This window comes from Lissotriton vulgaris, chromosome 1_1 (assembly GCF_964263255.1).
Source record: "Lissotriton vulgaris chromosome 1_1, aLisVul1.2, whole genome shotgun sequence".
Taxonomy (NCBI): domain Eukaryota; kingdom Metazoa; phylum Chordata; class Amphibia; order Caudata; family Salamandridae; genus Lissotriton; species Lissotriton vulgaris.
In genome coordinates this window covers 1,330,012,650-1,330,037,652 of record NC_141685.1, presented here as the reverse complement: position 1 = coordinate 1,330,037,652, position 25,003 = coordinate 1,330,012,650, and the positions used below count along the sequence as shown (strand labels likewise).

The 25,003-nt window shown below is 43.6% G+C and overlaps 1 protein-coding gene across 1 annotated transcript in view; it reads right to left on the bottom strand.

Annotated features, from left to right (window-relative positions):
• The window catches only part of LOC147749112 (ATP-dependent 6-phosphofructokinase, muscle type-like), a 288,878-nt gene that overhangs the window by 110,642 nt on the left and 153,233 nt on the right, over nucleotides 1–25,003 (bottom strand). Inside the window, exons 9-11 of the mRNA XM_086966253.1 lie at nucleotides 19,489–19,584; nucleotides 8,396–8,488; nucleotides 8,008–8,133 (exon numbers count right to left, since the gene is read on the bottom strand). Coding sequence (XP_086822379.1) covers nucleotides 8,008–8,133; nucleotides 8,396–8,488; nucleotides 19,489–19,584 — 315 coding nt within the window. The remainder of the gene's footprint in view (nucleotides 1–8,007; nucleotides 8,134–8,395; nucleotides 8,489–19,488; nucleotides 19,585–25,003) is intronic.

The window sequence follows — 25,003 nt, the reverse complement described above, 5'->3', positions numbered from 1 at the left end:
TAAGAGTGCCGCTGTTTTGTGCATTCAGCAAGAGTAGTAATCTATTATCTTTATACATTCGGACCAAGCTTTTGCTTGAAACCCTTTGGCAGCCTTGTTCGGGGTCCTCCCATAGCTCAGATAAATTCATGGAGTGCAGTTCGTTTTTTACAAAAGCGAGCCAAGGAATTTTGTTGCTTCGGTTCAGGCACATGACATGGATAAGGTCCTGCCTGTAATGATGCAGTTCATTAGTGGACCATAGCCTGTGCCAGAATCTCACCGGCTTTGACTCTAACTCCTCAGCAATAGAGGGGAGGCCCATATCTAATCTCCGTGGCAGGAGTGGTGTTCCTCGAGGAAGAGCCAGGAGGCGTCTAAGAAAATTGTTTTCCACTCTTGCCAGTTCTTGGCCTGCTTTATGCCCCCATAATTCACTCCCATATGTAGCTGCTGCCTTAGCTTGGGTTTGGTACATTTCAAGTGCCGGACTAATGGGCTTGAAGGTTGAGGTATTGGCCACCTTCAAGATTGCACCCGACAGCTGAGACAGTTTGAGCCGTGATCTTACTATCTGGGGGTCCCATAATAGATTTTCCTGCAGTGTTACACCCAGGTACGTAAAGGTGGTTACCCTCTCAAGACTGGCAGTACCCAAAGTGGGATTGGGCCTGGCTTTTTTTGGAGGATTGAATATCATGAATTTGGTCTTTTCTGTGTTAATCTCTAGACCATGTCTGCAGAAAAGACCAAATCCATCCAGAATCCTCTGGATCCCCATCGGGGATTTGGAAAGCAGGAGGGTATCGTCGGCAAACATGATTGCCGGGACCCGCCTGCCTGCCAGATGTGAGACGTCATTGTCCTTAACGTTTTCTAGATGGGATATAACGTTGTTGATAAAAAGACAAAACAGGGTCGGTGCCATGACGCAACCCTGCCTCACCCCTCTACGGACAGGGAACCTTGATGACAGGCTACCATCCCTCCCACACATAACCTGCGCATAGTTGTTCTCGTGTAGCCTAATTATGATGCTAAGTATCTGAGCGGGTACCCCTAACTTTTTCAAGACCTCCCAGAGTTTCTTACACGGGACTAGGTCAAAGGCTGACTTCAGGTCCACGAACACCATGTACAGCCTTCCCCCCTCTAACCTTACCGTCTTCCAGTAAAGCAGGACGAGGCGGAAAATCGGATCCATGGTGGACGTATTTTTCCTGAAGCCAGCCTGAAGGGGACTCAGGATATCATTGACCTCCACCCAGTCTAACAGGTGGTTCAGGATGAGGCACGCGAATAGCTTTTGGGGGACATCTAAAAGGCTGATCGGCCTGTAATTGGCCGGGAGCAGGGGAGAACCCTTCTTGTATATGGGCACAATCTCCGCCCCCAGCCAAGAACAGGGGATCGCCATACCTCCTAAGATGGCATTAAAGAGAATAAGGAGGTACGGGCCCCAAATTTCGGGATGGTGTCTGAAGAGATCCCCCGGTAATCTATCTAAACCAGGGGCCTTTCCCATCGCTAATCGCTCCATTGCAATCACCACCTCACCTACGGGGGAATTCCAGGGCCGCTTCCGAGGAAACAGAGACCTCAAGCGCCGCACCATCGGACAGTAAGATGGTGTCTTGGTAGAGTGTCCCAAAGTGGGCCTCCCAGACAGAGGAGGCAATATTAGGCTCCACTGCTGATTTGAGTTCCCTTTTCCCAGTATTTACCAGGGCCCAGAATTTCCTAGAGTCTTTAGCGTTTAAGGCGTCAGATAAATCATGCCAACGGTCCCAGTCCCACTCAGCCCTTGCATTATTCATTGCCGCTTTGTATTCCCTCCTGAGTTCTGCAACCTTACCCTTATTTGAGCCATCTTTTATGGTAGCAATTAACTCAGACTTAATCTTCCTACAGGAAGAGTTGTACCAGGTTGGGATTCGTGTCTTTTTCCTACGTAACGGTACCACTGGATAGAAAACCTCAGCGAGACCCCTCACTAGTTCCTCGTGAATTTGAGCTAGTTTCTTATTGTAGTCAATGGGTCTCGGTTGATTTATGAGATCATCCACTTCATTGAACCTGGGGAGTGCTATTCCATAAAGCTTATTTATACCATCTTCTGTATTTAGCAACTTCCCCCATTTTACGCGACGCCTATTTGTGGTGAGAACCAGGTTCCCAGGGTCGTCGCCAGTAGGAGAGGTAGAAGACCCATCTACAGGTGCGGGGTGTTGTACCTCCAGTTGGAGGGCATTGTGGTCGCTATCTATTCTGGGTACCACCCTGAAATCCTGTACTTTGAGCCACATGCTAATGTCAATGAATATATAGTCTAGCCTTGACTCATGGTCTTTTCTGTTAAAAGTGCACAGTGAGGGGGTGTTGGACGGGGTACGCCCGTTGCAGGCCCTTATTGCGAAATTCAAAGTGAGGGACGTGAGCTGTACTGCCAGCGGGGACCAGGTTTTAGGGTGGGGAGATGAAGATGGAGGAACTCCCCAGTAGTCATCCTCAGTGGTGAGAGCACCCTCTTTTAATCCTTCTAGGGGTTCGAAGTGGCAATTGAAATCCCCACCCATCACTATCTTGTAGTCGCCTGGCAGTTGTCCCAAAAAGGATGATAAATCATCTAGAGTGGATGATTCCTTGGGCACAGCGACTGGGCGCGAGTAAATGTTAATAATTGCCCATGTTGTTATGCCAGGCCATCTGAGCAGCACACACTGGATGTCCTGCAAAAACGTAGCCATATTTTCTGCCTGACACCCAATATGACTTGCTACCCAGATTGCCAAGCCAACCGAGGGCCTCCCCTTGCCATTCCACTTAGCCGGAATTTCAAAGATTTCATACCCCGTTCTGCTCTGGGGTTCCCTCGCCCATGTCTCCAGAAAAAGGCAGACATCACTGCCATTTATCAGGAGGTCCCAGTCTGCTGTGTCCACCTTATTTGTGATCCCCGCTACATTCCAAGAAAGGACCCTCAAGCCTAGACTGCGTGGTGGTCCTACCCCGTCAGGTGTGGTTGAAGCAGTCGCTATGGAAGGGTCAGGATTTTCCGGGACAGTTAGGGCAACTGGTGTGGGAGGCGGAACACACACAGATACCGGTGTCAAATTGATGCCCGTCATAGTTTTAGGTGGATTCTGTACTTGACCCCTGGTACTTCCGGGTGATATCCTTCTCCCCTTGGGGGAATCCTGCACCCTGATATTAGTCTTGCAAGCAGCTCTCACCACCCCCCTACCTGCATCCCCATTGACAGTTCTTTCCGGGACCTGTTGGGTAACACCCTTTTGTGGTCAGTCTACCTGGTCAAGGAAGGAAAATCTATTCGGGTGGAAGAAATTACCATAAATGGGGAATGCATTGTGCTTAGGCCTGTATCGTGAGCCATCCACTGCAAAGCCGACTCTAGTCCAGCCCTCTTCCCTCCTCATTTCTGGGTTACATGCATTTGGGTAGAAATATGAAAGAGACACCAATTCAATAGAGGTATTACCAGCCCTGCCAAGCCAATTGCAAATATATGGGGCAACCTGCAGACTTTTAAAACTAACGATTACGCAGTCCCCCACTCTAATCTTAGGGGTAGACCCAATCCATGGGACCCTTCTAACCATCAGAACGTCTCCTTTTAAATTGGGTGGGAGTGGCCTATGGATATTTAGCCAACTGATTACCTTGTTGCGCAAGGAGTCCTGCAGTTCCATTGCGCTACCGGTAAGCTCTGGTACACCCACCATGATCGCAGTATAGACTACTGCCTCAGGGGGCAAATTAACCGTCCTACGCCTGGTGTTAGGGCGGGTAGGATGGCCAGTTTGCCCAGTAACTGGTCTCTCCTGTCTCGATTGTTGAGACAGGGCAGGTTGTTTTGACCTTCTGGGAGCAGGTACTGGGGGCCTCATCATTTGGGATGTCGATGGAACCGGTTGAGGGACAGATGCGATGTTATTGCTAGAAGCTTCCCCCGACTGAGCTAGTGGAGCATTTGGGACCTGGGTGGTTATTACAGGGGTCGGAAGACTAATCCTAGCACTATCCCTGGGGGCCCTCTGTGCATTTACGCCCAACCCCGGGTCAAGACCATTGTTCGTGTAGATGTTTTCTATGGTCATCAATCTGGCCTCTATAGAGTCCAATTTAACAGACAGAGGATTCAGAAGATTTCTAAAAATGTCCGTGAGTGAGCTAATGAGCGAATCTGTGGTGTTTGAAGGGGCCCCACAGAAAATAAATGGTCCAGTACACACCGGTAGGGATGAGGCTAGTGAGGGGCTGGGAAGTTCCGTCCTATTCCCCGGGGATGTAGCCCCAGGCGAGGCCACAATATCTATGTTTTCATCCTGATTGAGCATTATTAAATCAACTTTAGCCCTTTTGGCGCCTTTTGGCTTCCTTGACCTCTTCCTTTTGGATGGATGATCCCCTCTAGAGCTAGCGTGTTCAGTTAGTGCTACATCCGGTCCCACCTCCTGCGTCTCTATTTCTACACGATCCGCGTTGGGGGAGGGTTCTACAACCCCAGAGAAGCGTGATGAGTCTCTATCCCTCTGGGAAGTTGAAGGTGTCCTCAGTTGTTGTAGGACTGACTCAATAGTCTGATCAATGCTGTCCATAAGCGACAGGTGGGTGGCATCAAGCAATAACGGTGTGCTGGCATTGATTGAAGAACCCGGAGAGTCCAGCGACAAGTTATCTATACCCTCCTCAGATTGACTTTCTAGCACAGTTAGTCCTTTATTAACCACAGCGTTAGCCTTGGTGAGAAATTTCTCCATAGTGCCAGTAAACTGTTGGGCAACCTTGCTTCTGGATACTCTGGTGGCCATATTATATGGGGCGACTAGTAAACGAAAACCACAACCCAGAGGAGATGAGTGGTAAGATAGGCAGGGCGTCAGAGGGATGGCCCGGTCCGGTCTCTTCCGGCCTCTAACGGCCTAAAATGGCCCGCCCTTTGCCCGGGCTTAGCCCGGCGCCCGCCCACGCGCGTCCCGCGATGCGCGTCTGTGGGCGTGATGATATAGATGCTCAGGGTACGGGGGCGTGGCCAGGCGGGAAGAGTCTCCAGGTGCGGCGTCTCTGGCAGCCGCTTGGAAACCTGGGACTCGCAGTCCCGCTGGTCCGCTGGTGACACAGTCTCTGCCTTTAAGCCCCTCCGCAGCCTTCCGTCTTCAAGGGACACACAATCCTGGTTACTGCTGTTTCGAGCGGCTCCCGCGAAGCGGGGGCCGCGAATCGCGGTTTTGACCGCCCAGGGCAAGGGGGCGTGGCCAGGCGGGAAGAGTCTCCAGGTGCGGCGTCTCTGGCAGCCGCTTGGAAACCTGGGACTCGCAGTCCCGCTGGTCCGCTGGTGACACAGTCTATGCCTTTAAGCCCCTCCGCAGCCTTCCGTCTTCAAGGGACACACTATCCTGGTTACTGCTGTTTCGAGCGGCACCGAATCGTGTTTGTAAGTCATGTGGAAGATCTACCCTTACGAGGATCTTTCCCTGCACAGTTTTCAGCAGGAAAAACCTGGCGTACTACTTGCCCCGAGTGGTACCCCTTTTTGGGCTGTCCCACAACTGTCAATGTCCATGTGGTGTTTTCACCTCCTGCAGCAAACACAACACTCTAAATAAGTCTCCGAATAGAACACTATACTCTTAATCATGTGTGTTCAACCTTGCTAATGAAGGCCACAGTCAGGATATCCACATCATATATAAACCTATACAATGGATCTAAATTGAATAATATACTTAATCAGCAGGCATGCTGAGTTTCCGGCGTGGGCCTAGTGCTCATGCACCAACAATGGAGACCCCTGCTCCAGATGAGGTGCCTGTAAATAGACACAATGCTCTAGATATGTCCTTAAAGAACTGGTAACAATAACAATGTTCTGATGGGACCTCCAGGTGAGACTTTCAAAACTGGGCACAACTTTATGAGAAGTGTCCCAGTAACCGGCCATGGAACTTTCAGTGAGGCCTCTAGCTCTCTGCATAATACTTCACATGTCCCCCAGAACTAGAATCACTATTGTCTTTATGGCCTCCAGAAGTGGATATAATAAGCCAGATGTGACCCGGCAGAATTGGCACAATAATGCATACTACTACTATGGATGCAGAACCTGACACAATAATACTGATGAGGACTCCAGAACTATACACACAATCCCATATCAGGCTTCTAAAACTATATACAGTACTCTACTTGGGACCACCAGAACTGGATTTTATTATGCTTGATCACCTTTAAGGTCATGAATTTCTCCATGTCAAATTGTATTTAGCATCCACTATCACTAAATGTGTTTTTAAAATTTGTCATAGTTTATGCCACAAGAAAACAATAATGTTTTTCTTGGAACTTGGTAGCTAAGGAATAGCTTCTACAAATATAATTCGAATTCCTTTTGAGTAGCGTACAAGCAACCCATAGCAGCAGACTACAACAGAGGATACTGCAGACAAGATTATTAGGGGAAGGAGTGAGCATGTGTATAAAACATTTGTGATACCTAGATAACATATGCACACTGTTCCTGTAGCTGAGACTTAATATATGCATTTCCTGTCTCACCGAGATGAAGTGTAAAAGATCCAACAAGTAGTAAGAACTCTGGATTGAATTCCACAAAGCAGGTCAACTCTTCGCCGAGTACTCCCTACATAGGCCCTAATTAAAAGTCAGTCAGGTTTAGGGGAAGGGACACTGTGTCACCAGAAATAACGTTTTGTATTCCCACACCTAGCACTAGCTAGTATGAGTGAATTCCCGCAGAATGAGGACTAACAAAGCATACTTGCTTTTTTTGTGGGAGAGAGTGTAGTGCACAAGCCGGGGGTGCAGGGCAACAGGGGACACTGGTGTGGGGCCAGGTGAAAGGAGTGTTCTGTGCTTCTTTGGTGTTGGTGGAGAGGCTCCAGTAGGCCTATGCCTCAAGCGATTTACAGCTCAGAGTGAAAGCACCTCGGGATTACAGGTATGGGAACAGGGCGCTAGTTATAATTAGGAGGCGTGTGTACCACCAGGGTACAATACACCACATAGGTTGTAATCAGATCCTAGGGTAGAAGACATTAATCAGGGATCCTTGCCCGTGGATAACCATGGTTTTACATTCTAATCCCTGGTCGCAAGGGTCATAAAAACAGCGGCAGGAATAGAAAATAAGCAAAGTTGAAGATAAATATTTACTTGCTGTAGTTTCCACTCCTTGTCCTTGCCTTCACGCCTTGTCAACAAATGGAAGGTTGCTGAGGAGCGAAGGGTGGGGCAAGCTTCTACCCGGTGATGTCATTATGAGTCAAAGAGTACAAGAATTTACTTCCACTTCCCGTGGCATCTATGGTCAGGATTCTCAAACCTCTCCAGTGTGTCCTGCTTCTCATCTGCACTCTAACCTTCTCAGTCACAAAACTACTGTTACAGTTATATGTTGCCATGCTACCCCACCAGACAGGGTCCTACTCAACCCCATCTTGTCCTCCACATGGCTCCTCCCTGTGGCATCGTAACGGGATCTGGCCGTTTCGCCATTCTCTTGTTCTAACAATTCTCCAATTCAGAAGCGTTTGGGTCAGTACTAAATCAAAAGATTACACTATCCCTCACGGGCACATATCTTTTAAGCTGCACTTAGGTGGAACTTTTCCACACAGGGTGCAGAAACATTAGATCTGGGCTAACACATGGACAACTGTTTCCATGTGCTGGCAGATGGTATATATGTAAAGGTTTCTGGATTTCACTCATTTAACCCTCTTGGGGATCCAGGCTAACACTCACATGTCCACTACAGGTTCATTATGGTCGGAGTTGAAGTGAAACTTACAGGGCTTAGTCACCCTGGAGGATTGAAAACAAACAAAGGATAACGTAATTGGAAACATATAATTTTGCAGTAGTGTCGTCATTCAACAACCACTATTAAGAGTTAGTTGCACAGGGGGACAAGGTTAAAGCTTATTGTTCTAAAATCGGTATGACATATATTGAAATAAAACCAGGGAGCCTGGCTTTTTTACTCACCACTTGTACACACTCCATGAGAGGGAGGCGGATCGCATGGTTCCCAGAAAGACTTACAACACAAGCCGGTGTATCAGGTGTTGCCTCCAACAAGGCCATCACAGCTTCAACACCCATTCTACTGCCCTGATAAGAGACAGCAAAATAGACATGATGAATAATGCACACAAATACAATTTCTTTTCTAAAATAATTAAAAATGTACTCAGCATAGGCGAAAAGTGAAATAGGAAGTCGCCAATGCTAACGAGGAATAGCTTGCTACATGGGAGCATATGGAGGGTTTCTTTGCCATATACCATATTATGCATAACGAGAAACAAATTCGGTTGGGCTATCACCTGCACTGGACAAACACGTTTTCAACAGTCCAAGCAGTATGTCTTACCAGAATTCTGTCAAAAGCGGATGGGGTCCCACCACGCTGGACATGACCAAGAACGGTCACTCTTGTGTCGTAACCAAGTCGTTTCACTACGAGCTGTCAAGACAAATTAAAGAAAAAACACAAAACAAATGTTAAATTTTGTGTTTAAATAGCATCTCAAAAACAGCATGATTCACTATACAAATAAAGGAGGCTATTCACAAACAAACTAGCACGTGAGTAAATATACATGTGCAAGTTTACTCCTACACTTTGTAGTACATTTATTACTTAAGGCTATTCATCATCTGCAAGTCTAAATTTAAGAAAAAGTTTAGGGCTACCTGTCCACACCCTCTGAAATCAGTGAGTGGAGCCATATTTACGAGTGCAAAGTTATTACTCGTAACTTTTCACACTTAGGCGGACATCTGTGCCACTGGGGCATAGATCCCTCTATAGTAAATTGTAGGGAAAAGTTAAAAAGTTGTATAAACTTTATGAAAAATAGTCAAATAGTGTTACATTAAATAGTAAGGTAAATTCCTATAATTTATTTATTTGAAATGTGAAAAAAAAGCCACAGTACGACTAACTTAATTTTAAATTAAATATTTTATTAATTTAAATGTATTTTAAGTTAAAATTGCTTTTACGATTTATTAAAAACCCACCTGAAGTAATAATTATTAAAAGTTATGTATAGAACTGAAATTAAAGTTAAAAAAAAAGTTATGTATAGAATTAATTTAATTATTTACAAAAATAATGTTACATTTGATTCATTAAAATCATTACAGGAAAATGTGCAATGCTGTAGCCCCTGGCCCCCCTACCCCCCAACACACGCTCCACTCTATTGAGTCCATGGAGCAGCAATGTTCCCCTGGCCCTCATGAGCTCTTGAGTCAAAGTTATATGTGCTTGCAGGTGGATAAAACTTCGGCTGCAGGGCCCTTTGTTGGTGATGATCACTCCACCTATACAGTTGGTTGCATATCATAAAATATGGCACGTTACTTCATGCTGAGCCTGTACTATGCCACCCTATAAAAGGCCTAGCTCGTTCTAAGGACTTCTGAGTGAGCTGGGACTTGCTGACCAAGATTGAATAAGCAGATGGACAATGAGGTCCTTGCAGTCTAAGTCGTCTGAGCCATGTAGGGATCTACTGTGTGTTACAACGGGTAAAGTGTAGAGAGTGCTGATTTAAAGCGCTGTTTGCTATCCCCTCTTGGCCTATTGATTGTTCTATTGCAGCTCAGTAGATACAGACCTATAGATGGTAGAGACTTATTAGTCGAAAATTAGTAAACTAGACTAATTAGTTAATGTATAGTGGCCCTTGTTGTGCTCCCCCTTATAACCTGTCAGGGACCTGCCTTGCTGCCGCCTTAGAGGAATAAAGTGCACAGTGCTAAAAATTGTGCAGACATTTGCCTGTCCAGGAGTTGGCGTTAGTCTGTAGCAACTCGTTAAGAGCAATTCTGATTACATTTTTGATCTATAAGGAATATAATACCATCTGCCATAAGAATAAGGTATATCGAAAATCCCCTTGGCCTTTGATCTTCTATATGATCTCAGATTAACACGGTTTGCTTTCGATGTGTCCAAACATCACACATCAACTTGGGTCTCAGAGTATCTCGCAGATTCAGAAAGAAATAACGCTAATGCTCTATATATCCAGCACATCAATTTTGTTTTCAGATTCTGTACAATAGAGAGATAATATCTGAACCAGAACCTGTCCATATCCATGGACATGAAGGTAATGCACAGAGAACTCAAAGTCATATATGTGTTCTTTGTGTTGTTCTTATGTGGATCAATGAATTAGTTAAGTAAACTAAAAAGATGCTTGGCCATAGAATAAATACTTGGAACGTCCTCTTGCCATGTTCACTGTTTGCCCATAGGGGAGGTGCCCTTAATGGTGTGCAGCCCTCTTATCACCTCTTTGGCTAGTCTCTTTGGAGCACCTCACTTTGAGCTGTTCCACCTTCACGTAGATATGCACAAGGTTTTTGTTGTCCAGGATCTGGAAGAGGACAGTGAGCTTGAGCTTTTTCCAGGCATGATCTTGTACAGATGCCTCTGATCAGGTGAGGGTAACTTGAGAGAGCGTGTGGCATTTCACTAATCCTTTGATGCTGGTAGACTTGCGAGAAGTGTGAACACTCTCCAGGTAGTACTTGTTTCTCTCTTGTGAAATTGATAGAAATTGTACAGTGCTGTCTACAATTTGTCTCTTTAAATCATGTCATCCTTGTTTCATTTGGATAGTCATATTGATTTTATCCAGTAAATCTTATTGTTCAATACCTATACAGGGCTCTTTCCTGAGGCTTGCCCGTGATAAAGTCTGTAGCAGGCTCACCCTTTGTGTTTAGCATTTCCTCCAAGGATGCCTTGCCTGGGTGTTCATCTGAGTGGCAGAAAGGTCAATGGCGTTATACTTGACTGGACATTCCAGAGCCACGCAGGGCCTAAGTCCATAACTTCTGCCTCTTCTCATTCTTTCCAAGCTGGTACTTTAACCCCCTTCTCTCCTTCATGACTTAAGATGCTGGGCCGTAAGGTCAGTCAGCACATCAGTGACCAGGGATGAGTCTGTTGTTCTGGTTATGGAACAGATGAATGAGCTACGTTTTAACTTAGACCACTGAGGCATTAGTGCTGTTAGAAACACTGACCACTTCTGCCCAAAGTTGTCCACATAGGGGGGTGTTTTTGTGTGTAAATGTGTAGTATATTTTTCTAGGTATTTAATAACATGTGTGCTCTTGTACCTTAGACAAGCTTCTGACCACCTCCACTGAGTAAAACTTAATTGTTCTCCCCTCGTTACCCCCGGAGAGTTAAGGAAACTAAGAGAGTGTTCTCTACCCTCTGTAAGCAACAGTAACGAGGGCACTGGACAAAGGAAAAAAGGCTGTACCATCACTTGTACCACCCAGTCCACCCTACCAGCCACAGCACCAGGAAGAAAAGGCTGGACATCAAATAAACAGATTTGGGGGGTGTGGCTTACCTCACAGCGAAGATGGGCGCGTCTTCATAAGGTTCAGTGGGTTGGCGCAGATGTCGGAGGCGCAACAGCAGCTCCCTCACTTAATTTCCCACCGTGTGGGCCGTTTTGCATAGGGCATGCACAGCGGCTGCATTTTTTATACTTTTTAAGTTGCGAGGGGGCCCAAAAACCAGGATGAAGGGTTTTTTCTTTCTCCCTCACAGCCGACCGCCATTTTACCCATGAGAGGAACCAGCCTGTTCTGTGAGGAAATGATTTGGCAAGCTCCTCCCTTGAATTCTTTCTCAAGCCAATAAATCACAAGTTAAACGGCTGAAGAAAGACCCACCCTCACCTACAAAAACTGCTCCTGCAGCCTCGTTTGACATACTTTTGGAAGAAATTAGGGCTCTGCACCCTTTTATTGAGGACACCAATGCTAAATTGCAAACTTTAACTGAAAGTTGGTCACTCATGAAACATCCCTTAAAGTAAACTCATTGCAGGTACAAGTCTCTTCACTGCAGAGACAAGTCGAAGACCTTGAAAATCAAAATTGACGTAATAACCTACGCATTTATAGTCTTCCCGAAGGCATGGAAGGGGCAGATGTTATTTCTTTCTTCAAATCTTTTTTACCCCAGATCCTACAGTTACCAGAGATTTTCCAACTTAACATCCAGAGAGCTCATAGACTGCGTCGTCCTCCTTCAGCTGCTTCACCCTCCAAGAGACCAAGAGGCATCATCCTCTACTTCTTAGAGTATCGAGATCTAATGCAGGTTATTTCAGCCACGCGTCGCATTCAGAAAATCACACGGTCTGGTAATGTTTTAAATTTTTCTCAAGATTATGCCAAAGTCACAGCAGACAGAAGAAGAGACTTTCTGAGAATGCGACCTGCACTTCGCTAAATAGGAGCCCAGTTTGGTCTTTTTCACCCATGCTTTTTCAAAGTTACTTATAATAACAAAACAATATATGAGGATCCTTCTCGTTTGCAGGACTTTCTTACGTCCTGCAGGGCTGATGTTATGGACGTTGTTCCCTCAGTATCTACAAAATTACTGCTTTAGTTGGTAAGCTTAATTGTTGCTTGCATTGTTTTTCAGAATTTACTAACTTATTTTTGAAGCTGTGAGTTTTTCTTGTTTCAGTATAATTACCTAATAGGTTTTTTTTCTCTGAATAATATTTTTTCAAATGTTCTTTTTATAACCTGCAGGTTATGTCTATTTGACGTGGATACCCTTGTTCCCCATTATCTGTTGCATCGCCTCCCTTTCCGCATCATGTCAGTCCCTCTGGACGAGATGTGATGTCTTCCTCGTGTGGTCCCTTCCCCACCATCACAAGGTTTTTGGAGGTATGTATTCCCTTTTTTTGTCTGCTTACCCAGTTCAAGTTATATTAATGTTCAATGTATTCTCTTGCTCACCATGTGGTCTTTTGTCTCTTTTTTTCTTCTTTTATATCTTTTTCGTTTCTGATCTCAAAATTTCTAACTTATCTTATTCTTTGTAATACATCCTCTTTCCTTTCTCTTCTCAGGCTAAGCTATGCTCTTTTTCAATCAAGGTCTGATTGCTTTTTACATTTTGTTTGCTCTCAATGGTCTTCACAATGGTTTCCTGGAACGTCCGGGGTTTAAATTCCCATTTTAAAAGACTTGTTCTCACTCATTTAGCAAAACTTAATGCACATTTAGTTTTCCTGCAGGAGACTAACTTATCAGATATTGAAAATACAAAATTGAAGAGAGGATGGGTGGGCGATGATTCTTATTCTCCTACACTGAGGAATACACATGGAGTTGCAATACTTTGACATAAGTCTTTGAAAATCCAGTTGATTTCTCAGGAAAAGGATCAAGCGGGGAGATGGTTAATACTTAAAATGCAATGTGATAAAACATCAATTGTTTTATTTAATGTACATGCCCAATGCACCCGATTGTACATTTTGGACTCTAATTTCTCAGAATCTTTTGCAATACCCTTGCTGGGGATTGCAATCTACCTGTTGATCCTTTTTTAGACAGACATTTAGCATCGCAATATGTTCCAAAGAAATCATAGAAAACTTTCACTCAAGCTATCCTGAGACGTAATCTAACTGATGCATGGCCGTTGTGTAACCCAACCCTAGGGGGAATACAATTTTTTCTCTCCAGTACACCATGCACAATCTCAAATTGATTATGTTTTTTATCACGTCATCTCACTCAATTCTTGCATTCAGTGGATATTGCTCTATTCTGATATTCAATCATGCCCCATTTTCTGTACACTTAGACATCATACCTAAATCTACGTTCCCTAAAAGATGGAGATTTAATAATTCCTCACTTCTGGACTCCTCTTTCACCTCCTCCTTCATTGCTTTTAATCAGCAATTTTTAACCCTCTATCAAACGGAAGGCTTGCCTTTTCATACGGGTTGGGATTCATTTTAAGGCCTCAGCTTGAGACTTTATAATGAACTTTGTTTGAAGAAAAAAAAAAGACGTCCGTCACAATCCTAATTTAAACTACTTCTTAATGAAATAAATCTCTTAGAACATTCTTACTATACATCCAATTCACAACAAATTCTAAAAAAAAGTTAGTTAAAGCCAAAATACATTTTAATAAAGTTTCCACTGATAATGTGGCTTCAAATCTAGTATTAAGTAGTATGGAGGTAAAAATAGAGCTGAAAAACTTATAGCTAGCTTTCTGAAAATTAAACAAAATAAACTATTCATTGACTCAATTCAATTCAATTCAAATCTTTTAATAATGATAATGGCTCCTCTCATCACCAAGACCAATATATTTTAAATAAATTTCAACAATTTTATACAGATCTTTACCCACCGGAGCACAAACCGTCAGATACTCCAATTTTAAGTTATTTATCCTTTATTTCAAAGCCTGATTATTGTCAAGTTGATTTATCTTCCTTAGAGACTGATATTACCCAAACAGAACTTCAACTTACAATACTTTCCCTTAAAAAAGACAAGGTACCTGGACGGGACGGTTTTACAGCTGAGTTTTATACATATTTATCCAAACTGCTTCTTCCTAAACTTTGTTTGAAAAAAAATTATTTTCTCAACTTTGCTACATCCTCTGGATCCTTTTTGGATGCCTATATATGTTTAATTCCAAAAGCAGGTAAAGATCCACATTTTTGCAAGAATTATTGTCCAATCTCCTTAGTTAATATACATTATAAAATCTTCTCCAAGGCTTTGGCCTTGAGGCTAGAAATCCTTCTTCCTCGTCTTTTAGGCAAAGAACCGTCTGGTTTTGTCAAAGGTAGATTTTTGTCGGATAATACACCCTTATTTTTTTATTATTATGTCTAGATCTGCAAACGTACCCAATTCTCTAGCGGCTATTGCTTTAGATGCAGAGAAGGCTTTTGATCGTGTCATTTTGTCAGTTGGTCCTTCATCTTTCAAGCTCTAAATAGGTTTGGTTGTGGGCCGAAGTACACGACTCATTTCTCTTCTCTACTCTTCCCCTAAGGTAGCTATTTGCGCTAATGGACTCATATCTACTTTTTTTAAACCTACATAGAGGGGTTCAACAAGGTTATCCTCTCTCCCCCTTCCTTTTTAATCTAGCATTGGAACCATTTTTATCTCGGATCTGTCAGAATGTTAACATTCATGGTTTCATCCATTTCTTAGATCAGGTTAAATTGGCTGCATATGCTGATGACATTTTATTATTAATTTCTCACCCAAAGTCGTCTCTCCCCGCTTTCACATCAGAAGTTGCTTCTTATTCAGCTGCCTCCGGCTATAAGCTAAACACTGACAAGTGCGACATTCTACCTCTTAATAAATTTACTTTTAGTCCCAACTTTTCTTCCTCTCAGTTTACATGGCAACCCAAACAACTTAAATATCTCAGTGTTCAATTCTCTTCCTCTATCATGCCCTGCATTTCAATTAATATGGACAATTGTATTCAGACAATCACTTCTTTAACTAGTAAATGGCATTCTCTTTATCTGTATAGGTGGGGCAGACTGGACACAATTAAGATGATGTTGGTCTCTGTGATTCTCTTCACTATTTCTAATATTCCATTAAGTGTTCCTCTTAAATAATATAAAAAAATGAATTCAATATTATCTGCTTTCTTTTGGAGTAACAAGAAACTGCGTATGCCTCTAGCACAGCTGAAGCAACCTAAAGTTGATGGTGGAGTACACTGCCCCAATTTTCTGAACTATCATAAGTCCTTCCTTTTGCGTCAATCTTCTCTTTGGATTGCACTCTCTTTGCTATATACACCGCTATGGGTTGATTTAGAATAAGCTTTCTTGTCACTGTATTCTTTTCAGAATTCTTATCTTTTGTAAGGAAACCTCGGAAAATGGCTAACTCTATTATCAATCATACTTGCAAATTATTATCCTTTGTATTACATTTTTCACCTGCAGATCTTATTAAGGTGTAAGGACATCCTATTTATTTGCATTCTAGGAGAATTAAGGGGTTGGTCTGGGTTCATCAATTATTTGACCAAGATTATGTTCTTACTTGTCCCCAAGTACATAATCTTTTTAACCTCCTGTCTACTTTCATAACTAAATTTCTCATTCTACAGGAGATTATGGTTCAAGCTTATAATTATTTAAAACCCACCTCATCCATAGATTCTCCATCATTTACAAAATTATCTGACATTCTACCTACATGCCTCAAGGCATCCCTCATCTACTCTCATTTACATGTATCCCCCGTTTCGAGATCCAAAAGTGAGGCAGAACTTAAGTCGCAAGATGATCTTTCTATCACATTAGCCATACATTCCTGGTAAGGAATATGGATTGAAATGAGGAAATCCTCTTGTGCTGCTAACACTACACAAACACTTTTTTCATTTACAACAGACTTGTTATTACACCTCAGCCTCTTCACAGGATTAACCAAGATATCCCTGACATCTGTTGGACTTGCTCTGCACCACAAGCTGACTTGATGCACTTACTTTTCACTTGCCCCCTAGTTTCTGCTTTCTGGTTACAAGTGTGATGCCAATTTACTATCATATTTCACAAAGCAATGTCTCTTTTTCTATTCCCAATGTGTTTTAGTAAGTGTATCTGAAGATTGGGCTAATGCTCCTTTTCATATGCCAATGCTAGATTTGTTAGCACTTGCTGTCCAACAAATAACGCGCAATTGGAAAATTTTACACAATTGTCTTTTAGAGCGTGGTGGTATGCCGTTTGTCATAATCATCGATTGGATACTGCATACATGCATCCTTTATCTCTTGTGTTAAAACGAAAGGCCTCATGGACACCTGTCACTCAATTTTTGGATTACTCTGCCATTACAACTATTGCTCCCCCACCTTTTCTTCAGGAAGTTTTAAAACCTCCCTGACTTCCCCCAAAAATCTTTAAGACTGGTTATTAGCAAACGTCTCTTGGCTTCTCTGTAACTCTTGTTTAATTGCTTTGTCTTATTTTACTGTATGCCATCTTATGCTGAATACATTTTTCTTTAAAACTTAAAATCAGAAATACAGATTCCCCACCAGCAACAGCACCTGGGAACAAGACCCACCAATGTATATACAAGCACCCAACAAGATAAAGCTCTTGGAGAAAAGGAAGGAGAGCAAATATACAGGCACTGTTTTTAATTTCCCTTAATATTGATAAGATATTAAAAATGATGGAAGGCCATGCTTGATCAAAGGCTTTGTGATCACTGTCCTCAGAACAACATTCCCTTCCACTGTTTTTAGCTTACACGTGTTAGGACAGAAAGGGTAAAAAAAATGCTGAACAGTATAGGCCAACTCCAAATATTACAGTCCAGCCTGAACTATGTGGCTTTCTTTCTTCTTCATAGAAACAGACGTAACCCAGAAGGCTTTCAGTCTTTTTGGACTTTATCAGTAATATATCAGTAACATACAACTTGAACCCTGGCTGCATAGTGAACAGAGGATGTACGTATCCCACTCCCGGAGACTCAATAAGCCAGCAATTATATTAATTAACCTTCCTTAATTAGATGTTTGCCACATTTAAAGGTCAGACTCTCCCCATATTCATTTTGCAGTATTACTAAAATAAGTAAAGACTATCAACAGATACAAAATTCAATGGATTCCGTATACATTCCGTTTTAAAAAAAATGCACCATTGCCGATATTAACCAGATATTTAACTCTTAAAACAAGACGGGCTGCTAAGGGCTGCTTCGATTTAAGTCAAGAAAATAGAGTGAAGGTTAGACTACATGTAGTCTAATATTTTCACATATTTTCTTTATTGCGTGGAACGAATTTCAGTATGTCTATAACAGAGTGGGGAGAAGGGAGCTTTTCCTCAGAGATCAGTTTCTGTTTCTGAAAAATGGTGCCAGAAATGTATTGCTTCAAACCCCGTATGTGTCACGGGTAATTCTAAAGAGAAGCTCCACAAACATTCCAAAAGAAGGGTCTTGGGACAATATCTGGAACTGTAATTTCTTCTCAGCCGAAAATCAATGATGTGCCTTCAAGAAAAGCCGATTTGGGGACCTCATGGCCTAGTTCTAGATTGGCTGGGCTGAACATTCGTGAACATGCCTTTCCCCGGGATCTGAACAATATTAATTTTGTTTCATTCATTTATTTCATCAGTGCATCCGAGGATTAACAATATGTTTTGCTAGACCCGACATCTGTCCTATGCACTTGCTTTATAGTTCCTTTTCCTACTGTCTTCTATATTTCGCTGTAGTTAAGGCATTTAGATAATCCTCAATGCCAAGTGTTTAGAATGCTAGTGGCACGTCTAACTCTTCGAGCTGCTTATGCTCTCTTGTGTGCTTGCACAACATCTAGAAGGCCATCTGCCTTCATGCAGAACAGACTCTGGAGACGCCAGCACCGAGAATCCTCATGACAACATTAGAACTGTTATCTTAGGTGTATCCAGTGTTATACAGGAGAAGTGAAATTATGCCACAAGAAAGATGGGTCGATTTTCCCAATAAGCCGGCAGACTCCACCAAAGTAAAAGAAGTGCTTGCACTTTCAGGGTGAGATACACCAATATCCGTACTTTAGAGAGAATTTAGAATGGGCAAATCTTATCCTGAACTGAATTCAATGGATACATGGAAAGCACACTGCCCTTTCTAATGTCAAACAGAGGCAGACCAATAGGTCAACAATTCATGCCTGCTGTAAAGCCCTGCCTCATTCTCTCACTAAACCTAGTCTGAAGTAGTTAGTGCCAACATTTAAGCATTGGGACTGACTGAGACAAGCCCATCACTGCATACAGTGTGCCAATAAAGAGGAGACCTTTAGATCCAATGCCCAAAACCTCCTTGTGCTGAAGTTTTGAGCTTCTCTCAAGACTATGGGCCTGATTTATATATATTTTTTGTGCATATTTTATATAGCGCAAACTCGACCCGAAGGTATTGGAGTGCTTTACATGAGCACCGCATTTACATTACACATTCAGGCATGGGGAGATTAAGTGATGTGCCCAGAATCACAGGATGTGGACGCGACCCCGAGGCTCGAACCCTGGTTTCCAGCATCAGAGTCGGCAGTTTAAGCAGACGGACCACATCCTCTGATTGGTTACCCCGTCACAATGATGAAGGATATCCCGTCAGACGAAATGTAAATCCCCTTATATCCTATGGGATTTATGTTTCAGCAGACAGGGTATCTGCCACCATTGTGACGGAGTAACCTATCCGCCAAGATCTAAATCAGGCCCTATGTTCTTAAAAGTCTCTTCCCAGCATGCAGAGTGCTGCTGGCTAAAATTCAGCCACTTGATAGACTTAGTGCAGTGTTTACAGTCTGAATACCTTGTAATACTAAGTACATGGTACCAACAGGGTAGTGCCTGGTTGCGCCAATCACACGACACAGCTAGTGAAGTGTTTACAGTCATTCTCCGTACTACAATGCCGCTCTAAAGGAAAATGTAAAGAGACTGAAAGACATGACATCTTAGCCTTATCAGGATTTGATCATGCAGCAATCTGTGCACTACTGATTACAACTTAAAACAATGGAAGGCTGATAACAACAGGTTAACAAGATGGCGAACAGTTCAAACTCACATTTTTAACCTCTTCAGAGGTGATGGGGTTCCCTTGTAAATCAATGGCTCCCTCAGCGACAATGATGATATTCAATCTAGATCCTCGGCCTCTGGTCTGAAAAAAGACAATTATGTTTAACATTAATAACAACAATAATATTAACTTCTTTCCACTACAGTGTTTAAGACCGAAGTCTTGCTCTATTTAATTGCTGTACATAATCAATGTTATCACCAAACTGAACTGAACACAATTTCTAATCTAGAAAGTACACAAGCTTGGCTGGATGGTCATGCTAGGATTTGAGCTTGAGATTAGCAGACCCGAATGCTTTGCTGAGCCACCTTGCTGGCTTAACAGATCATATGTAATGGAATGGAATTCACACGAATGTTACTTAAAGCCGCAATGCAGTGCCTTCCGTCACTGAAGAATACAACATGGAATATGCACCTCTCCACTTTGACGATGCCATGCATCCTCATTAGGTCCCCAGGAGAATGACAAGGAAGTCATTCCTAAATCAGAGGCTAAACTAGGGTGGCGAGGCAGCCATGTTGACAATAGACAAGCGGAGGCCATCAGAACTGGCTGTGACCTGTACATTACCAGAGGTTTGGTGATGTGGAAGGAAGAGATATGCAAGAACAACAACACCTGGCATGCGTATTTAACAGATCATTAGGCTATCACCAAGGAAGGAACTGGTCCAATGTGAGAGGTCCAAGTGCTGCACCACAGAGGGAGCAGGTATTTCATTTTACTTCATCCATGTACTATAGAAAAGAGTTTATCTTCCCTGAACCAGCTAGAGAGAGTTGTGGGCAGATACACAGAAGGGCACCGGCAGATTCCAGCCAGTTTAAGAGGGAATTACCAGATCATATCAACCACTAACTGGAGCCACAGAAAACAAGCATTTGTGGACGGGGAGGAAAGGAAGGCCTATCAGAGAAAAGTCCATCTGACCAAAACACAAGTCAAATGGGAAGAGCAGTAAAGGTGAATGCAAGAAGCAGCTGAATGAGATTGACTTCACTTTAAAACTACTGGGAATAATATGGAATACTCCCAGGTGCTGTTCAACAGCATGCTGGCAGTGCCCAGAGAAGACCATGCTGGATAGTTCATAATGTAGAGCTATATCAAGGATACTTATGTTCAGCACTGAACTTTCTTTACTTTGATGGGTGAGGGATAACCTGTTTGTGATACGATACCTGTGACATTAGACCACCCTTGCTGCTGGCAAACTACACAATACCCATGGCCAACTGATTTAACTGCAGCGTCAAGATTAAATCCAAAGCTTCTTCTCTCAGAAAGCCCGTAACGTAAGACAAATTCTTGAATTCTACGCCAACACTCAAAAAAAGGAACCCATAATATTATATCAATGAGAATGGAAGTGTGTGTATGGTTTTGTGTGTTTGTTTGTGAGTGTGTGTGTTTTAAGAAATGTTATATAGTGATGTAGCAGATATTGATGTAATGTTGAATGAGGTTGTCTGTGGCACTTTATGTATGTGATGAGTTTGCCGGGATGTTGTGTTGTCACATGCCAAATTTGTGAGTGTTTTGGCCATGATGGCAATTTGGTCAAGGATCTGGTCTTATTTGTTTTCAATTATCTGTCTTTACTTGAAGTAAAATCACTGGAATTCCCATTATCCATCTGCTCAGGAAGGGACATCACTGGTTTCCCACTAAAACTGTCTTTAAAAAGAAGAAGTCAAGAAATATTACTAATTTCCATCATCTATCTACACACGAAATTACATCACTGGATTTTCCATCATCCATCAGAACAGGAAGTGACATCCCTAGATTCCCATCATCTATCTGCACAGTGCTTGACATCACTGAACCTTTCATCATACATCTAGTGCAGGTAGTGATATCACTCTCCCCTCTTCCAAAGACCGAAATAATGGCAGAAGCACAGCTGGCATGCCAAAGGAAAGCCATTCTGTACCCAGAGCCAGGAACCCTGATCCTACCCCCTTGAGCTGCTTCCCCACTGTAGGAATCTGTCTCTATAAAGAGCACCAAAATGAGGTACACTGTGCAGAGTCCAGGTAACCCTATTGGTTTACAGAGGCGCAAGTAGTAATCCTAAATGCTCTCTTTTGTGGTAGTGTGGACGAGCAGTTTAGGCTTATCAGAGGGTAGTGCTAAGCATTTGTTGTACTCACAGAGACAACTCAAGAATACATAGGAGACTGATGAAGAAAATGAACATGTATTTTTATATAAATTTCAACATCACGAACTTCGTGATCAAGTAAGTACTTTTGGAGTTGTTGATTTTTACAGGTATGCAAAATGTTCACTTAAACAAGTCTTTACACAGCAATGCTTTCCTATGGGGAAAAAATAATATATTGCATAAGGTTTCCGAGGGTCTCCTTCAGGACTTAAGTTGGTAGGGGCCAAGGTTCAAAGAACCACCAGCAGTTAGTTTTTACCTGCCCTGGAGCGTCCGGGTACAGAGGTCCTGTTCGGGTTGGTAGCTTTACGTGCTACACCAAAGGGGGGGGGGGGGGGGGGGCACCTAGAAACAGGTTGCAGAGGGGGGACTTGGGGCCAAGTCCAAGAGCTCCCAATGGGAAGCTGGGTTTGTGAGGGCCTTGGGAACCCGGGCTGGGGCACTTGGGTATGGAGTGGTTAGGTTGGCTGGGCTTCTGCAGGAGGGGACAACAAAAACAGGACAGCTGGGCCACTCTCAAAGTGGATCTCTGCAGTGCTGATGTCCCTCGACAGCTCATCGATCTTCAAGTCAGAGTTTAGATTGGACTCAAAAAGGCTTTGGTTGCTGCAAGGGGTCTGGTACTCCGGATATTGATGAATGGCGGCTCCGGTAGTTCCTGGTGTCTTTTCACTTTTTGGAGAGATGGATCTGATCTTCTGGAGCATGAAGGCTGCTTTCTGGGTTGCAGCTGCGTCGGTGGAACTGGGGGAGTAGCAGAACAGCAGACCGGACTTTGCTGGTTGGTGACAGAAAGCTGCAGGTGAGTAGCTCCTCTATTCCAAGGGAGATTTGCCACAATTTGCATAGGGCTGGCAGTTTTGCTGGTTCTTGGCAGATGCACAGTGGCAGGTCGAGTCAGTTTGTCATGATTGTCGGGATAGGTGCAGGCAGTCAGAGTTTGACGCCAGAAAGTCCACAGCTGGTCCTCAGTTCTCGCTTCTACGATCTACTTTGTCCTCTTCTTCTTGGATCCATCAAATCTGAGTTCCTGGTGTCAGGGGTGCCAGCTAAATACTCAATTTAGGTTGTTAAGGGGAGTGTAAAGTAGTAGCCAATGGGCTACTTATCTTTGGGGTGCCTACACCCTCTATATGACCTTTTCCTGTGCGGAGTTCTATATGTTGTTTTTAAATGAAATGATTTGGCTTTTATGAATTTATCTATAAAATTGAATAAAGATTATTAGGAAAAGACTGTGAGGAGTGGCCCTGACCCAATGTATCTAATTTCACCTAAAACCAATATGGTGGAATTCTACTTTCCGGGTTCACTTCAGGTAGCCCACCTTAAGGGTGTAACTGGCCTGATAGTGAACACGCAGCCTGACTAGCTAATTTTCTCACCTGTCCTGGTGCCAAATGGGCCCAGGGCAGGGGGTGGCATTTCCCCTGTCTGGTGGAAGCCGAGGTCGCACATCAAGCCAGCAGTGGCTTTTTAAGCCTCTTACCTTGATATGATGATTACTAGCCATCATGCTTGGAGGAGGTGACAACACCTCTGGCCAGAGCAGGCATTTTTTCTGACATCAGAAAGCAGGGGCTCTCACTTCCAGGGGGTCAGAAACGCGACTGTGGTTTCAGGCTGGTCAATACCAAAAGCTCACTAGAGGATGATAGGGTTTCAGGGGCCACCTTTAAGGTGGCCTCTGGGTGCATGTCTTACTAAAGCCACAACTGGCATCAGCATGGCTTCATTAAGAGAAGGTGCTTGATACCAAACACCATAGGTTTCAGTGAAACCATCATGTAGATGGGGAACTCGTGATGAACAGTGCCCAGTCAGGACATGTACTCAAAATAGCTTCCCTGTTCACTTGTACTATCTAGCAGTTGGACTAGATAGCACAGGGGCATATATGCTCATGCAGGTATATCTTCACATGTAATATGAATGAATGAATATCTTTATTCGGTAAAAAATTAACCATAAAAGAGTAACATTTTCACATGTAATATGCACTCTGCCTTAGGGCTGTAAGGCCTGTTGTAGTGACTTTTTGTATTCGGGGTCAGTGGGCATGGCACACAGGGTGTGTGCCATGTCATGTTTTCACTTTTGTGTGCACTGTTCCAGGCACCCTGCAATGGCAGTCTGCGTGAGTTTGGTGGTGGGGCCCTTCGAGTGGTGCAATACATGCTGCAGCCCTTAGGGCCCCTCTTTAGTGCCCATGCCCTAGGTATCAGAGGTACCATTTACTAGAGACCTACAGAGGTGCTAAAGGTCTTGTCAGTTGTGGAACAATTGCACAGTTACCTTGTTTTTGGGAACAAACACTGGCACGGGGGCCTGGTTAGCAGGAACCCAGTGCACTTCAGTCAGAGGTGCATCAAATACCACGCAGAAATTGGGGGTGACCATGTCAAAAAGGATCACTTTCCTACACCTGCTGTGACCATCCACACCCCCAGCCCCAGCCACCACTCTACATGCTGCCGTCTTACCACACCACACAACACCAAGGGAGCCTCATTTCATGCATTTTCTACACCAAATGCACATCGCACCCTCATTGACAGCACCCAACACCACACTCTCTAACTCTCATGCAGTCCTGCAACCACCCACACAATACTCCACATACTCCTCAACACCCTCTCACTCACCAAACATGCCATAGAGATAAGGGACCTGCAGCCCCGGAACCACTTTTCCTTACGGAAACCTTGCTGAACCCCGCCTCAGCACATGGCTGCCACAGCCATCCACCCCGGCTACAAGATCACAAAGCAAGACTGACTTCACAAGCCCAGAGGCAGATTCACCATCATCCACAAAAATGCCACCTCCACAGACAATTCTTCCTTCAACATGAAACACTTGTCATTCAAGCTCCACCCCACAGCCAACTTCACCCTAAGCAACAGTCTCATCTACAGACCACCATGACCATGCACTTAATCATTGACTCCATCACAGACTTTGCTGCATCAGAGGCAATTATGTGCTACATGTAGCCCAGAACTTCCACATGGAAGACCCCACCAAACCCAACTTGAAAATAGTAATTGAAGACCTTGAAAGCCTAACCCTCACCCAACAAGTAAAGGGACCTACCCACACTGCTAGACACATCATGGACTCTATTTTCATCACCTCTGACAACATCAGAGTGAACAATCACACACCAGTCCCTTAGGTAGACCACACCCTCATAAAGTTCATCATCCCCATCCCAGTTAAACACCAGACCAGCCTGCCAAACCTGCAATTGCATCACTGACAAGAACTGGAACTCCACTGCAAACACCTGTAGTGATTGACCTTTTGGGCCCACTTTGTTTC